Source organism: Hyperolius riggenbachi, chromosome 3 (assembly GCF_040937935.1).
Source record: "Hyperolius riggenbachi isolate aHypRig1 chromosome 3, aHypRig1.pri, whole genome shotgun sequence".
Classification (NCBI taxonomy): domain Eukaryota; kingdom Metazoa; phylum Chordata; class Amphibia; order Anura; family Hyperoliidae; genus Hyperolius; species Hyperolius riggenbachi.
In genome coordinates this window covers 232,514,945-232,532,298 of record NC_090648.1, presented here as the reverse complement: position 1 = coordinate 232,532,298, position 17,354 = coordinate 232,514,945, and the positions used below count along the sequence as shown (strand labels likewise).

General features: G+C 39.7%; 1 protein-coding gene across 1 annotated transcript in view; it reads right to left on the bottom strand.

Annotated features, from left to right (window-relative positions):
- Nucleotides 1–14,248, bottom strand: part of LOC137562282 (uncharacterized) — a 51,684-nt gene extending 37,436 nt beyond the window's left edge. The window contains exons 1-8 of the mRNA XM_068273617.1: nucleotides 14,218–14,248; nucleotides 13,818–14,008; nucleotides 12,800–12,940; nucleotides 10,946–11,494; nucleotides 10,373–10,528; nucleotides 8,387–8,743; nucleotides 6,654–6,904; nucleotides 762–930 (exon numbers count right to left, since the gene is read on the bottom strand). Coding sequence (XP_068129718.1) covers nucleotides 762–930; nucleotides 6,654–6,904; nucleotides 8,387–8,743; nucleotides 10,373–10,528; nucleotides 10,946–11,494; nucleotides 12,800–12,940; nucleotides 13,818–14,008; nucleotides 14,218–14,248 — 1,845 coding nt within the window. The remainder of the gene's footprint in view (nucleotides 1–761; nucleotides 931–6,653; nucleotides 6,905–8,386; nucleotides 8,744–10,372; nucleotides 10,529–10,945; nucleotides 11,495–12,799; nucleotides 12,941–13,817; nucleotides 14,009–14,217) is intronic.
- Nucleotides 14,249–17,354: the final 3,106 nt, after the last annotated feature.

The window sequence follows — 17,354 nt, the reverse complement described above, 5'->3', positions numbered from 1 at the left end:
CCTTTTGGTCAGAGGTTTGGTTTGTATTTAAACGGCCACTTCAGTTTCTGTTTCAGCTCAGGCTTTTTTATATGCTTCTGCACCTGAAGTACCTAGGGCCTTTAAAAGGTTATTCTGCAGTTGCCTATTATCTGCCCAGTGGGTTATTGCATTCAACTGGATTTGATTATGGAAACAGAGCACCTGGCCCGTGCCATTTCTTCTAATCTTGAGAAGTTTCAGTTTGCATATAGGCCCTTAAACCCACTTAATCTATAATATGTGTCTCCCGCTAAGGTATGAAAGGCTGTTTCTTTTACTATAAAATATGTTCTTGGATTCAACTGTTTTTGTTTTCCTGAATTTTAAGGTATATTTAGTTGAGTTTGTTTTTTGCTGTCATCAATTCATCATTGGTCAAGTCTAGAAGACTTAATAGTATTTTTTTTCTCTGTAATGTGTATGTTTTTTCCTAGTTTCATGAGCATGTACTTTGAACACTTCTTGACTATATGTTGATTTTTGTTCAATAAACTTCCTTTTAAACTAAAAAACAGTATCTCACAGGGGTCCATATAATCCTGCTTCAGAGAGTTCTCCTGAAAGGAAAATTAAAGTAATTTGTTTCTTTGTTCCCCAGCTGTATTATGTCCATGTTTGGTAAAATATAATACAGCAGAAGATTACTTTTGCAGAATAGTCAGATTACACTGTGTGACATTTTCAGCATGATAATCCCACATCTTTTAGCCCCCACTTCAACAACTTGACCATCGGATCACCTTTTCTGCATCACGCTCACTGTTTAACTCAGGATCCCAAAGCTTGGCATGGTTGCAACCATGTGAGCATTCTGGGTGCAATTCCCACGACACTTCTCTGATCATTGGTTCATGAGGAACATCATCACATCCATCTTCTTCACAAGTCTGCATAGCTTCCTCCTCCAGACTAAAATAACAATAGATGCACACTAATAATAAATGTCTAAAGAACAAGCAAGCTTCAAATGTTAAATCTAAACTATCCTATTCCATGCTCATTCTTCTAGATCTGTTCTGTTTTTGACACTCTTGTCCACACTTTGTCACTTCAGACCTCGCTCTACTCTATGCATTTGGGATCTGGCACAAACCTGGCTTTCCTCTTACATCAATGGAAGGACGGTCAAGCTCTAAAGCCTGGTACACACAACCCATGTTTACTGGCCAATATTACCACAATTTGAAGTATTCAAAATCTGTTCACCTTCATGTTACATGGAAGTGGTAAAATTGGCCAATCACAGTTTGATGTGTGTACACAACGCATCTTAACTTCTTCCCTTGCCCCACTCTCAGCTGGAGTACCACAAAATTTGTTCTTGGATCCTTTCTCTTCTTCACGTATACTTATGGTCTTGGCCTTGTTAACCTGTTTTGATGATGATTTCCAAATTAATTTCTCTACTCTGCTTTCTGTACCCACTTCGTGTTTCCCTGATTGTTTAAAGGCCCTTTTTCATACCCTCTCATAGTTTTCAGTGCCAGAAATTGTTATTCTGCTGTCTCATTAATCTGCTTTCCTACTTGACATAATAACTAATGTTGAGGATAACACACCATTAACACCTGCCAGTTAAGCCCATTGTCTAGGTTAAATGTTTGATTTGGTGCTCTCATCTAAACCTAAAATTAACACATTAATCACCATCTGTCATCACCTGCTATAACACAGCTGCCACATTTATTCTGTCTTAGCCCCAAGACCGAATTACAATGCGCTGAGTGCTCTCGCCAATCCTCTGTAGGTGACACGGAAGCTGCCATGGAGGTTGTACATTGCTATGATATATATTTATTTATTTTTTACAATGTGAACTGTATATTATCTGCACGTAATTTGTTCATGTAAGACATGTATTGAAAAAGTAGCAGTACAATGGAAGACCACCATAACTCCACTAAAAACTGAAAACCCCAGGGGGACTAACAGACAACATCCCCACAAAAGAAGCTGCTACAGAGGGCTTTACTAATGTATAACTTAAACCTTTTTACTCCAGAATGGGAAAAAGTAAAAACAGCAACAGTTCAAGTAAAAAATTGCCATTTCTCAATTCAGGAAGACTACACGCCTTCTGGTGTACCCTCTCTTTGTGCACAAACTATATTCACTGTATTATATGAATTGCACAGATTCACAGAACATGATGACTGTATACAAAACAAATTGCTCTTTACCACAGGTTTACCTTTTGACTGTAAAATTGCAGGTGCTTTTTGTATATCCAATAAGCCAGCACCTATTCAGTAAAGAATTCTTGGGTGAGACTCCCTATCACTGCTATTACCTACTGAATTATTTCTACCTCGCAAGTGCTTTGAGTCTAACAGGAAAAAAGCGCTATATAAATACTGGAATTTTTATGTGTATGTTGTTTGACTGCTAAATACTGCATATATTCGAGTATAAGCCAAGTTTTTGAGACCAAAAAGTGGCCCAAAAGTGGGGGTCTCGGCTTATACTCGAGTCATGTTCTGGTAGTGACCCCCTTTTGAATGCGCCAACCACTGCAATATCCGCCATGTAGCTGAGCGGTGACAATGGTGATGCCTGTGTCCAACCCCTAGCCCATCTGCCATGTACAGATGACAAAATCAGTAACAGCTTATGGCTCTGGGTGCTGTGGGCTGTGCAAAAGCCTCCTTCCCGAGGAGCAAAGTGGCATGAATACCTGAAGGCTGTGTTTGCCGCAAGTGTGTCTTTCAAAAGTGTCCCCCTCCCAGCATATGGAGAATTAATTGTGCTTCTTCCACTAACTGATCCGAGCCACCAGGATTCCTCTTTACTTGTCAGTTGCAGTTGCTATGATGCCCTCTAGTGGTGCCTTTCATCATGTTCATCATGTGTCCCACTGCAGATGTCATAGAGTTCTGCGACAGGCTAGAGGGATCCCAATGTGCACACCGGTGAGAAAGGAGTATGATCTGTGCTGTATATAAGAGAGTTGCACTACAGGCTGACACACACTGGGGATGGGGATGTAAAAGTATCATGTATACATGCAGCTCTGCTCGGGGAGGTGGGTGGGCATCAGAGCTAAACATCATATGCATGGTATGTAAAGTATATGGTTCTGAAATCTTCTGCACATGTGGTGGTGCATGTCAACTAATTGCCTATACACATCTGTGGCCCTGTTCACAGTACTGCATTGTAGGTAACTGACTGTATTATTCTAACTTGCTGCAATCTTTGTATTAAAGTCTATGTCCAGTCTCCATTGCAGTTGACAGTCATCAGAACATATGCGCGTTATGCAACTGACCACTGTGAACCTAGCCTGAAACTTAGCCTCGGCTTATACTCAAGTCGAACATTTTTTCCACCCTTTTTTAGGTAAAAGTTGTGGTTGTGGGGTCAGCTTTTACTCGGGTCGGCTTATACTTGAGTATACAGTATATACGGTATCGGTTTTACCCTTATTTGTGGTATGAAAATATCATGTATATGAATTCCCTATTTCTGTAAGTTTACAGACGGTATTGGTGTTTTCCTGTGTCACCAATTAAGTATGGTGGTCCACCATAATCATGCAGCAGAAAATTTAAATACTGAATTTCCCTACAAGGTCTAACTTAAATTTTCCTGCCAAAATTTCTTTTTGGTCCACAAAAACTGATCATAAAGAAGCCCTGGTGAGAAATTAGGAAAATCAAATATATCTTTTTTGCTCATATAACCCCAGAGCATGCGTAATAAATACTTTGTAAAAAATGTTGTTTGTGCAGGATCTTCATGTGTGGAGCCTTTGGCAGAGTTATTTACATACTAGTTGACCTAAGTCCATTTAAATATTGGCTCTAGGTCTCTTATTGCCGCTGCCACCACCGCCAGTCAGTGCTCGCATGCACCCACCACACGCACGGACGTGCACCCGTCCGCCCTGGCCCGTCCTCCTGTCTCAACGACTGTCTGTACTGCGCACATGCGCAGTACAAAAAACCCAGGGACACACAGCCAGGGACAGGAAGAAAGATGCAGGGACAGTTAGGTTTTATTATAGAGGATGCAAACACAGGCACAGTATAATAAATGCTGCAAGGGGGACACCCCAAAAATAAAAGTCTTAAGACAATGACAATGTCTTTGAAGCAGATTTGCAGATTTACAGTAGGTGGCAATACTAGTGCATAATTTTCAGCAAAAAAATAAAAGCAGACTAATTTACCATTATTTTTCTTATGCAAACTATCAGTGTCTTCTGAGCAATCACTCAGACACAGCCTTTCTCAGACTGTCATTTTACACAACTGGCTAGAATGTGATTGGTGGTTTCAGTGGTCAAACATGATTGGTAGTTGATTTATTTTGAAAACAGAAACAAAAGTGGACAAACAAGCAACAAATTAGCTCACACATCGGATCTTAAATTGTTAATGCTCCTAGAGTGACACAAGATAACACAAGGTCATGCTAAAATGTACATTGGACACCTTGCCATTTACCTGTGTGAGTATAAATGCACAAACACATGTTTAGAGATGCACAAATAATCACTTTAATATATATTTATAAGAAATACACTCACTGCAGAGCATATTGAATATGGTGACACACTCAATTTATGCTACTCTGTTTTGCAGTATTGTGTTTTAGAGCAGTAATTTATGGATCAGGTCCTGGAAAAATATTCACCTTTTGCGAATGTATATAATTGAAATTTGCATCGTTTACTGACTATTATTGCTGCCAGGGCATAGTTTTCAATCACTGTAGCCGCGAGGTCCCATAGCTAAGTTGCCACTGCAGTTTGCTCACTCAGCACACACACTCCATACAGCATACACGCTTAGGTGCCTATTTCATTTGCTCCTGACCCTGTGATCCCTGTGAGCCAATCACAGTGAGCATAACATATATTTTTAAGGGACCAGAGCCATGGGGTCCTGAAAGAGTTAATATTTCAGGTTTGCTGAGTGTCAATGGGAACAGAAATTTGTGGTTGTTTTATCTCTGGCCTGTGTTGCTGTTGGAGAGATTTTCCTCACTGTCTGTCCATATCTTGTCCATGGAGCTTTCAGGCTTTAAAATGGAAACTAGTAGGACAGGAAACACAGTCAGATGAAAGTGAACTAGTAGTCCTGAGGACTGGAAATACAGTCAGACACAGAAATTCTTTCCCACTCTGCAACTAATATTGTATTTAACGATGTGTCAGTCACTCTTGGTAAGGAAGTCACGCTTGGTAAGGAAGTGACAAGGAAGGACAAATCTGACAGAGGGGACACTGGACAGCAATAAAATCCCCCAAATTCTTTAACCCCATCATTTTTTTTCTGTTTGGCCTAGTGCACACCGGAGCGTTTCCGCTGCGGTTTGCGATCTGCTTGCGGGTGCGGATCTGCTAGGGTAATGCATTTCAATGGGGTGGTGCACACCAGAGCGGGTGGCGTTTTGCAGAAACGCATACTCCCGGGCTGCAGCAGATTTTGGATTGCGGATGCGTTTCTGCCTCAATGTTAAGTATAGGAAAAACGCAAACCGCTCTGAAAAACGGCACTTCAGAGCGGTTTGCCAGGCGTTTTTTGTTACAGTAGCTGTTCAGTAACAGCTTTACTGTAACAATACATGAAATCTACTACACCAAAAACGCTACACAAAACCGCAAAACGCTAGCTGAAACGCTGCAGAAAAATAAGAAAAAGCGTTTCAAAATCTGCTAGCATTTTGCGGATCTGCTAGCGGTTTTTGGTGTGCACCAGGCCTTATTGGGCTTTACAATTGGAACAGAAAACAAAAAGGAGCTCCTTTGCTCTACACAGGTTTCTGTCTTACTTCATTGTGTTATAAACTGCATTTCAATTAAAAAAAAATTGGTAGCAATAAACAAATAGAGTAATCCATATTTGCATGTTCTGAAGTTTAAAGCTAACTACATACATACTATTATTGTCGCCCGTCACAAATTAAGGACTGATGTTGTACAGATGGATCCCTAGCCTTCAGGCTAGCAATGTATTCTGTAGCTGTAGAGGGGGTGGAGGGACAATGATCTGCACATGACGGAGCGGCTGGGGAGAGTGAAAATAACATTGTAATTGGGCATGCTAGGGCATCCAGCATTTTAGATCCATGAGCGACATCAGGCATACACTGTACACACACTAGATATGCAAATGATTGTTGGTTGAAGCAACCGTTATCGGCTATTTGGACTGATATTTATGTAATGTGTGTATGTACCTTATTGGCAAGGATAGTCTTAATCTACAGGGTTAATCCCAAGAATGTGGTCACTGTCCAAGGTCAACCACCAACCCCGCTGGTTGGTTGGTTGAAGCAACCGTTATAGGCTATTTGGATTGACATTTATGTAATGTGTGTATGTACCTTCTAGGCAAGGATAGTCTTAATCTACAGGGTTAATCCCAAGACTGTGGTCACTGTCCAAGGTCAACCACCAACGCCCCCTCCCCCCCCCCCCCCCCCCCCCCAATAACTTATCCCTAAAGAGATCTTCTTGGAAATGTTTAAACTTTTTTTTCTGCTGTCCATTCATCTGCATGATTTTCATTTCACCACAGATTATACAATTAAAAAGTTCAACAAATTGTATTGTTATTCCAAGGAGTTAGTGAGTTTTCTGGAGGTGTCACAGGATCTCATCATGATTCTGAAATTAGTAGTACCTTTTATTCTTCCCAATGTTTCCTGAGCTTGCCTTGCCTCCCTCTAGCTGTGCCAACTGTGGTCTGATCCCTTCTTCTTTCCAAGTATCATTCTGTTTGCCTTGGGTGCCTGTTGCTGTAGCTGCCCCTTTCCCCTCTCTTGTGATCTGGGACTGAGAGACTCTGCTGATTTCTTCTTTAAGGGTTATTAGACTTCCAATGAGATTTTCTGCAGCTTCCAAAACAGTGGATGCTAAATGCTCAGATGAAGTCTGTGTGAAAATACAAGGTGTTACATAAATACACAAACCTCTCTGTAGAGCAAACAGAAATATTTTTAAAACAGAAAACAATCCATGAGAAATACCTATAGATTCCATAATCTGTGACCTCAATATCAGGCCAGAATCATAGGATAACATATGTAAACATACGCAGAATATCAGACAATGGAGAGATGACAAATCAGCTTGGAGTAATCACAAACTCCCGCAACTCTTATGTCACTTCACTGCATGGGCCTTACCTTCTGGCCTGCTAACAAACTTTTGAGTGGCCTGTTTGTATCCGCCATATTGGATTCAGCTTTCTAACATTTTGACAATCTATTGCATGGTCCTGACTTATGGGACACCCAGCATACAAAACAAACACGTCTGGAAGACAAAACCTACTACAAAAACACTGAACCATGGTCCCACCCAGGAATTCCCTAAACATCTTAAGGATCTCATTAAAACTTTTTTTCCAGGTATCCACACAACAGTGCAGTGCCAGAAGAGCCACAAATTGGCAACTTTTATGTGCTGCTAAAAATAAACAACCCAGGAAACCCATGATTACAAGTATAAATAGAGCAGGCGTAGTAGAAAATGTCTGCAAGCCACTAGTCAAACACTCTGCTAGATTCCTGCAGGAAATTTCCACAGCACTTTTACAGATATATATCCTCGTCACTAGCTGTCCCTCTTGGGGGCTTACATTGTAATCCCTAACACAGTCTAGGCAACCTTGAAGGGATGGAGAGCTACTTTAGAAAAATGTAAGAAACTAACATTCAGTAACTACCACCAAAGACACTGCTTGTTACAGTGGACAAGGAAACTCTTACAGTAATATTAAATATAAAGATGGGATTAATGCTACACCTAGTGCTAATTGACTGACAGACTAGGAGAAGTTTGCACATCTGAAACTGCCAGTATGGGGTTCTGGGCCAAAATTAGAGAGCCTTAGAGAAACCTACTTAAACATAGGGATAATGTACAAACTAAATGCCCATGCAAGAGCTTTACTGAGGGCTTCAGGGCATTGCCACAGTGCTAGCTCCTACCCTAACTCTGCTGGAGTTTGCACTTTGCAGGACACCTCTGATATCTTTCCAAAAGTCCAACTGTCCTAAATCAGCGTTGGTTGCTCCATTGCCAACTACGGCATCAAACAGCAATGGGTCTCTGCTAGCCAGAGAAAAAAGGAAGCCTTTGTGCTGTGACATCAAACTGCCAGCCAGTCACCAGTAGCCTGGACCTTGATGACATCTAACACAGAGTGGCCTGAAGGAAACCTAGTTACATGGTGCTAAAGCGCTGAATGCATCTTGCTTGGTGTTGCTTATCCTATGTTCAGTCAGTACAAATTATAGCTGCAAAGTGACATTTCAGTTCATAAGCCAATAATATGGGAAGATCAACTAGGTAGGAGACAGAGTGTGAGAATACCAAGTTACTTCAGAATACCATACAGTGGGCACTCACTTGTAAATGTATGTCTGTCTTTGTGTTTGGGTTTGTTCCCACATCACATGACATGTTGGATGGCACCTTAGTGACAGCAGTGCTCTGCATTTCCCACCTGTAAGACTCCTTCTGTTTTTGCTCTTCCTTTATTGTCACAGCTTTTGACTGTTTCTCGGGGACAAGGTGGCCCATGGAAACTTCTGCTTGAGTTCCTTTTCCATCACATGTTCTGCTACACTGTATTTCTTTACATGGCTGAGGTTGCCTTTCTCTGTAAGAGGAACTGTCACAGTTTCCCCTGCCTGAAGGTATCACATTTTTTTCCATTTGTGTCACCAGTGTCTGGTTTTGTGATGAGGCAGTGAAGGCTGCGTCCTGAAGGATTTTGAAGAAAATGCACATTAACAGCAGGCCTTATCCTGTATAATGTGTTTAAACAGCCATGGAATAAAGTTGACAAAATAAGGCAAATATAAGACAACTTAAATAATAATTTGCTAAATTTTGTGCTGATTTAATCAAGTTTACCATTTAGATGGCTACGTTTTGGTTTAGTAATTTTATACTTTTGTTTCCAAATCAGTAATGTATAGAAATGTATAGGACCAGTTGTTACAAAACTTTAAAACAAATTAAAACCTATCTGCAGACACAGATATTAATAGCTAAGTAATCAGAGGGCTCAAATGTTACACTATGTATGAAGTGAGGCTACTCCAGCTAAACATCCAGTCTGACAATGTTGATCACATGACCATAAGCAACAGACTACAGGGACTGAAATTCAGGCTCTGTGGGTGAGACTGCCATAGTTATTCAGATTGCATCATTGCACTGTTCATACTGCAAGGGGAAGGCACAGACTGTAACTCTCTAAAGGCTCATACACACATGCAACTATACCGCCCAACTATCATCTAAACTTGGACTGTTGGATAATGGTTGGGTGTGTGTATGCGACTAGACGACCAACTGATAACAGGCAGTTTGCCCGATCCACCTGGAGGATCAACTTACACGACTGTTAGGCTGAGGGTCACGTGTGTACATGTTGTTTGAATGACTTCTACTTGTTTTCAATGCAGCCATATCGTGCAGTCTATCATTCTGCTTTTGTGCGCAGTATGTAAATGAGTTGGTTGTTTAGGTGGTTGGAACGTGTGGAAGCACAAGTCGTATCAGCGGGTTGTAGTGCGGTTGGTCATGTCGTGTTGGTTGTGTGCTTTGTTGGACATGAGTACGCACCTTAAGAATATTGCAGTCTATAGCTATGGCAGTCTGTGAGTGAGGAAGTGGTGAGCATGTGGACTCCTGACTGAGTGCTGCACAGGTCTAGAAACACTTGTGCCTAGAAAGGGGGTGTTAAGTATTTGCTGTATCTTAGTGAATGTTAATTTTGTAATTTCATGATATTTCTACACTTTTAGCATTCTCAAATACAACTTTGTGAAGTGATAGATAAAAGCACAGTTGACAAAACCCAAAGTTCACTTAAAGCAAACCTGAAGTGGAAATAAACTTAGGAGATTATTAAATGTATGTGTTTTAGTAGGTAAACAAACATAGAACTGAGTCTCATATTTTATGTTAGCTTAAGTGCTTAGTTTTGAGACTTTATTCTAAAAAGCAGCCATGATAAATCTGCCTCTCTAAATGGAAAAACAAACAGAAGTAATAACCATTTGAACTTTCTAGCACTTAAACCTTATCAGAAGCCACTCTTTCTCCAGTTTTAACTCTTGCTGTACTGGAAAACAGAAAGGAACTTCAGACAATTTTTGATAGGGCTAGTACTACATGTACACATATTTATCTCATCATGTCACATGCCACTTCAGGTGTGCTTTATTGCTAACTTTAAAGTGAGCAAGAGATTTTATCTCTTGAGAACTTCAGTAGCCAAATATTGTTCTGAACTTCAACATACACATAATTGTTACTTATATTTCTCACAACTCATTCTGCAGAGCGGCATGTCCATCTTTGTGCTGATTGGACACTTACTGCTTCAGATATGTTCTTTCCAGGTCTCTGGTAGTATTGCCCATCAGTGCCTCTCATACTATACACTTGTTCCACTTTCCCCTTTAGTGTGATCAGGCCAGCTATCAGGCTTTCTGTGGCTTCCAACACAGAGTTGGTCATTTCATTTTGAGAAACCTAAAGCAATTGGGGAACACAACTCTTGTAAATAGTACAATATCTTAATCATGTCTTTTTTATTTATGAGAAAATTATATGCAGGGCCGGTTCTAGACTCCTTGCTGCCTGAGGCAAACTTGTAAGGATGTGCCCCTCCTCCCTTCCCGATTTGGAATGATCACACAGCACCCAACTATTTACTCTGCTTCATTTAATGTTATCACATGATATGCTGCAGCTCAACACAATAGCACACTGCCTGTGAGTCTGTGACAAACTCCATTCCTCCTCAGGAAGGTACACACAGTACAAAAATGCTGCCCCTGAAATCTCTGCGCCTGATGCAAATGTTTCACCTCGCTTCATGAGAGTACCGGCCCTGATTATATGATTACACGCAAACACATGAATACTATTAAAATGAACATAGGTCACCTGTTCATGCCTACTCCTGTTCTTCACATTCATCTCACTCTCGTTAGTCTGCCCTGAGGGTCTCATCTGATGAGTGGCTCTTCCAGGTCCATTGGGCGATTTCTCCATGTTGCCTTGTAGAGAGGTTCCTTCTGAGGTCACTTCCTTTCCCCTGCACTCTTGGTATCCTGTTAGGTTTCTGTCAGTTGTACATTCCCAAATGTCTGTGTGTCCATTCTTATATTCGGTTTGTGAAGAAAAATCCATGACTCTCTTTCTGTAAGGTGAAATGTTTTGTCCATGATGATAGTCCTTTTCTATTTGTTCTTGTGGCTTTCCTCTGAAGACCTGTCCATCTAGACAATTCCTTTGGTCATTGTTAGGTGATATGTCCTGATATCTATTCTGATTTCTTGCACCACCTTTCACTACGTTCCCTGCTATATTTTCAGAAACCATGGATACTTGAGATATGTTGTCTGCTTGTATCTCATTCTCCATTTCAGCTTCTGTTGTGCCCTGAGTTTGTTCATCTTCTTCTGTACTCAAATGTCCTTGGCCAGAAGGAAGCTGGAAGACAGTGCATAGTAGTATAGTAGTATCCATAATAGTAGTATAGTAGTATCCATATCAAAAGTTACACAACTCTTGAAGGACCCTGGCTATTTGCATGGTGTTAACCCATTTCGCTAAGTGTCCATTACTTCACTCCTCTGACTCTCAGATCTCATAGATCCTCTTTCAAATCACTTAAACATTTCTTCTTTGGTATTCCCCTCTTCTTTCTAACCACCCTGCATAACCTTTAAGAACTCTGTATTAGCACTCTTTCTCAAATGCCTATCACGTGGTCTAGCCATCTAAAATGCTGACTGTTTAAATAATCTAGTACATTGTTCATAAATGCTGAGTTAATCCTTTTTATGCCAAGTAGGAGGTGTCCAACTTATGAGTTTTGGGAAATCAGATGACACCATAAACCCTTTTCTTATTGGGCGGGGTCACCAGGCATGGGGATATGACTGAAGAGCACTCCAGTGGTAGAACTCTTTAAATATGTAAAGAAATTATAAAACAATGAATGTTTCCATGGTTTACACAGTCATAAGCTCGTTTTAAATACATTTCTGTGTTTCAAGTATTTTTAAAAATAGGAGTATCACTGGGGATAAAAAAAATACACAAATGTGGTTTGATGTTACCGGGTGAAAGGGCTTCTGGTATCCTTCCTGTGCTTACAATTAGAATGTGCATCATGTTGGCTGATAGTAGAGAGGGTTAATGAGATGCAAATAATTCTGGTTTGCTTGCATGCATGCATGCATACTTCATGCAGCATGTATGCAGCTTGTAACTTAGCCAATCAAAGTCACTTCATACAACATGTATGTAGCTTGTAACTTAGCCAATCAAAGTCACATCATGCAGCATGTATACAGCTTGTAACTTAGCCAATCAAAGTCACATCATGCAGCATGTATGCAGCTTGTAACTTAGCCAATCAAAGTCACATCATGCAACATGTATGCAGCTTGTAACTTAGCCAATCAAAGTCAACAGGAAGTGCTTTCGATTGGTCCAATATCAAGAAAAATTTGCACGCAATCTAGAAATATTTTCATCTCATTGACTATCTTTAAATTCTAGTATTGTAAAGATGGGTCTCCTTCTCTGGCCAGTGACCATTAACCCCCAGCTAGGCATCTATCAAGAGTCTACTAGTCCATTATAGGGCCATGACTTGGAAGAAGCAGTGCAACGATCTTGCAAATTCTGACTAATAGAGATCTGGTTGTGCCTTTCAGATGTGTGTGTTTGTGAAGATAAAGTAAGTTCTTACAGGATAACTTTAAATGCAGCTACACAAACTCTTACCATCATATTAAGCTGATTTAAATGGAGCTGCTCTTGAGGCGTGAGAGGCTGCAGCAATTGTATGAGGTTTGACACCGGATCTTGTCCTTCTATCACTGCCAGTGGTATAGCTTGGTGACTAAGGTGTCCATTGTTATGAAGCTGTAACAATGTTGGAATTAGTAGCTTACAACAAGAGGATTAAAATGTGACAGTGTAAGAAGTTTGAATAAAATTTAAAGGGAACATTTTATCAAAATTATAATTATTCAGTAATACAATACCCTAAATTGAACGCCTTATATTGAAATGAAATGGTGAATAAGTACAGTGACAATGGCAGTTTTTCACAGCTGATGTTATTGTTTTGGTATCACTGTCACTTGTTTGTCTGCAACAATACCTGGTATGTTTTCTGCTAAGAACTCCTAAGCCACCTACTAAAATTACAAGAGAATCCATATTTTACACAGCATAACTTGCTTTAATCAGGATTCACATAGAAATGTCTGAAGGTGGCCGCATGTGATACAATAAAATGATTCAATTTGACAGCAATTTTACACCCTGGGTGTAGGGTTGAGTGTCATATTCACTCATTTATTTTCATAATTGGGAAATGAACACGTGTGGCACATTGGTCAGATTTTTTTCAATGTTACAATCATTTAGAAAACAATGATTGTAATTCTTGAATTGAAAATAAATATAAAAATTGTATGCTGTGTTGCCACCTTAACCATACCTTTTTTTTCTGGAGTCTTGTTTTATACACAGATGCCATTACTTTTGGCCAAGGGAAGGTAGGATGACTGTATGGGCAATGAGGAGTTGACAGACATGTTTTTACTGTATGTTATGCCAGACTATAGTTCCAATTTAATGCCTATTGCATCGATAATAGAGCACAGACAATAGCAAATTGCACACATGAATTTAAAAAATATACCAGTTCAACGATTATTTATTTACTCCTATGGTATGTTGAATGAAACATCATCAGAGTTATCATCATATTATAAAAATATATATATCTCACCCCTTCAGCTAACTCTTGAATAAGTTCTTTGAGCTCCAGTTCCTGCTTGAGCTGCACCTGTACAAGTAATCTGACAGCGCAGTCTCCCCATGTCACCGCCCCACAATCCTCCTGCAGGCATGTCTTTGTCACCATCATGGCGAGGAGGAAGAGGTCTCTTAGTGGATTTCTTGCAGTTTTACCTCCTGAGCCTACAGGAACAGAACAATCTGTATGAACAATTTGAGGTATAAATTGTTTGTAGCATGTTTTTAAATATTACTGGTGCATACCTGAAATTATTAATCAACTATTACACTCTACAGTGAACTAAGCTAAATAAGTCAGCCCTTCCAGTTAACATCAACAACACAGGCACATTTAAAAATGTTCCTTACCATACTGGTCAGGTAATCAATACCTAGGCTTAGCAGGTTTTCTAATTGCTCCATACTCTACTATGGAACAATTCACAACAGTTATGACACAGGCAGAAACAAAACAGCAAAGAACTAAAAATTAAGGTTAAACCACAAAACTCACACAACACTAACCTTCAAGAAAAGTCTAACAATAGCCTTATCGCTTAAATAAGATTAAAGGCTCACACATATGCTCAGTCAGTGTCACTTTACTGACCATTGCTTAAATGTTTATTGGACATTTCCAGGAATGAGTGTTGGAAAGGCCCACTGTTTGGCTATAGCCAAGCAGTAAGTGCTGTACAATGAAAAGGAGAGAAGGACAACAGGGTGGAATACGAGTAAGTGGTGTCCAGCATGGTAGGTAAGTATTACCACATCAATGGGCAGTTCATTGCTCATAGTTTATCAATCCATAATGCCATGTGATTCATGGGGGCTGCCATCTTTGTCATGAGGGCAGCCATCTTTTTGGTTGAAAGGAGGTGACAGGGAGCAGGAGACACAGTTCCAACTGTCCTGTGTCCTGATCACCCCTCCCAGCTGCACACGCTAGGCTTCAAATGTCAAATTCAAAATGTAAAAAAAAAAAAATTGCACCAAAACAGCAGAACGAGAATAACAACATCAGAAATCCCATCATGCTTTGCACAGCATTAGGGGAAAAATGCCCGGGCAGTTTTTTTCTGTGCAGCTAAAAATGAGGCTTGTATAAGAGAAAAAAGTTCTGATGCTGTGAAACAGTTAAAGAAACACCAGGCCTTTCCAGTGCTGCTGAGTCAATTTTTGGTCTGGAGGTTCACTTTAACACTAACTTTAATCAGTACAGAGCGTCTAATTGTATTCTTTATACCAGCCCTAACTATCCCTAACATTAGGTCACAAAACATTCTGACTTACCTAACCCACTGGGCAAATAGTATTGTTTCTTAAAGTAAATGTTGCAAGTTGTATTGGGACAGGCAAAGTGCTAGCAACTAAATTTGTGCAGGTCAAAACAATTCGCACATGTTACATAATCCATGTTTGTCTACAAAATTCTATCCCAACACTGAAAACTGAACCAAAGTCACAAAACAATAATTAGTAGCTGACTCCATAATTAGTAGAATACCATTTATGACAGCAGCAAGTGCTAGTGAGACAGTAATCCTGCCTACCATGCAGCTTTACTGCCAGATACTTATACAGTAACCCGCTAAAGGGTCATGTAACTACAAAGAACTCTGGGACCTTAAGACCATAACCCATTTCTAAATTCCAGTACACAGAATGCACAAGGAAATGATGCAAAACTAAAACTGATGGAGAATGCTTTATTCTGCACTGAATTATTCGATGGTATTCACACATAGCTGTGCTCATCCTTTAGCAGCGTTTTGCTAATGGTACATGTATGTGTATTTGTCATCATGTGGCTACCTGCTGAACATTCAATGCCAACAATTCTCTTCTTTATAGGGGTAAACCATATGCCTTACTTTCTTTTATTGGAAGTGTATGTTCCTCAGACTTGTGAAGCAAGGTTGAGGAGGGCTCTTGCAATTCTTCATGGTTACAGCTTTGTAAGAGTTGAAATAAGAGATCTCTTGCTTCTTCCTGTCTCCTCAGCAGTGAAAGCAGTTTATCTTCCTGTATCAGGATGTTTAAAAAAAGTATAATATGAGATAATTAACCACTTCCCAACTGAGGGGTTTTACCCCCTGACCACCAGAGCAATTTTCACCTTTCAGCGCTCCTTCCATTCATTCGTCTATAATTTTATCTTTACTTATCGCAATGAAATGAACTATATCTTGTTTTTTTCGCCACCAATTAGGCTTTCTTTAGGTGGGACATTATGCCAAGAATAATTTTATTCTAAATGTGTTTTAATGGGAAAATAGGAAAAAATGTGGGAAAAAATGTATTATTTTTCAGTTTTCGGCCTTTATAGTTTTTAAATAATGCATGCTACTGTAATTAAAACCCATTAAATGTATATGCCTATTTATCCCGGTTATAAAACCATTTAAATTATGTCCCTATCACAATGTTTGCCGCCAATATTTTAGTTGGAAATAAAGGTGCATTTTTTTCAAAATACTATTAAGTGGGATATCTACCACAATTTTTATAAATTAGAGTCTCACCTAAAATGTAGTTAACAAATTATAGATTGTAAAGGGAGCCTCTTAATCAATATAAGAAACATTTATTGCACATATCGTATCATATAAATTACACAGAGAAACCCTATTACTCTACTGAGGAATCGGGTGCCGAGTCGTCAGGTACAGATGGTGTGCAACGGAGGGGCATCCTAAAAAGTAAAAATCAGAATAGAGGTAGGAGTAAAAATAGATATAGAAGAAATAAAAGGAAAAATGAGGAACCTTTTTTAGGGAAAGGACAAGGAGGAGAGGAAAACGAGGAAAGAGGAAAAGGTGTAGAAACAAGAGCGATGAGAGGGAAGACGGGTCCCCCACCAGTGGACTAGATACTAGCTCTGAGGAGCTAGATGTGATAAATTTATCGGATGAGGTAATTGATGACGCCCAGTTATCCTTATTGAGAAGGGGATTGAGTTTTTGCCCCAGGCAAGGTGGTTGTGAATTTGAGTGTTACAAAGATGTACAAATGTTCCTGAGGAGAGCACTCCTTAGGAGAATGTACACTTCTAGAGCGTCTGATGCTCCTATAGATGACAGTCAGGCAACTTCGCCCACTGACGTGGACGATGTTGATCTGGATGCACTTTTTGATGAAGTTGAAAATGATTTTGATCGGAATTCTCTGCACACTAGGCTGAAACCAAAATCCACATATATTCCCCCACTGAATAGTAATAAATATACTGCTATGTTCCTAAATTTGGTTACTGAAGATCTAAAAAAGATGAATTGGAAGAAAAGAGATGTTGATAATTTAAGTGAAAAAGAGAGAGAAGCCCTAAAACAATTACAAAATAATCCAAAAATAGAGATAAAAAGAAGTGATAAGGGTGGGAACGTGGTCATAATGAAAAGAGAACTATATGAAAAAGAAGTCAGGCGCCTTTTAGGCGATAAAGTGACATATGAAAGGATTATTGATAATCCGTTTAAGGATCTAATAGATAAAATTAATACTAAACTCATGTGGGGCTACCTTGAGG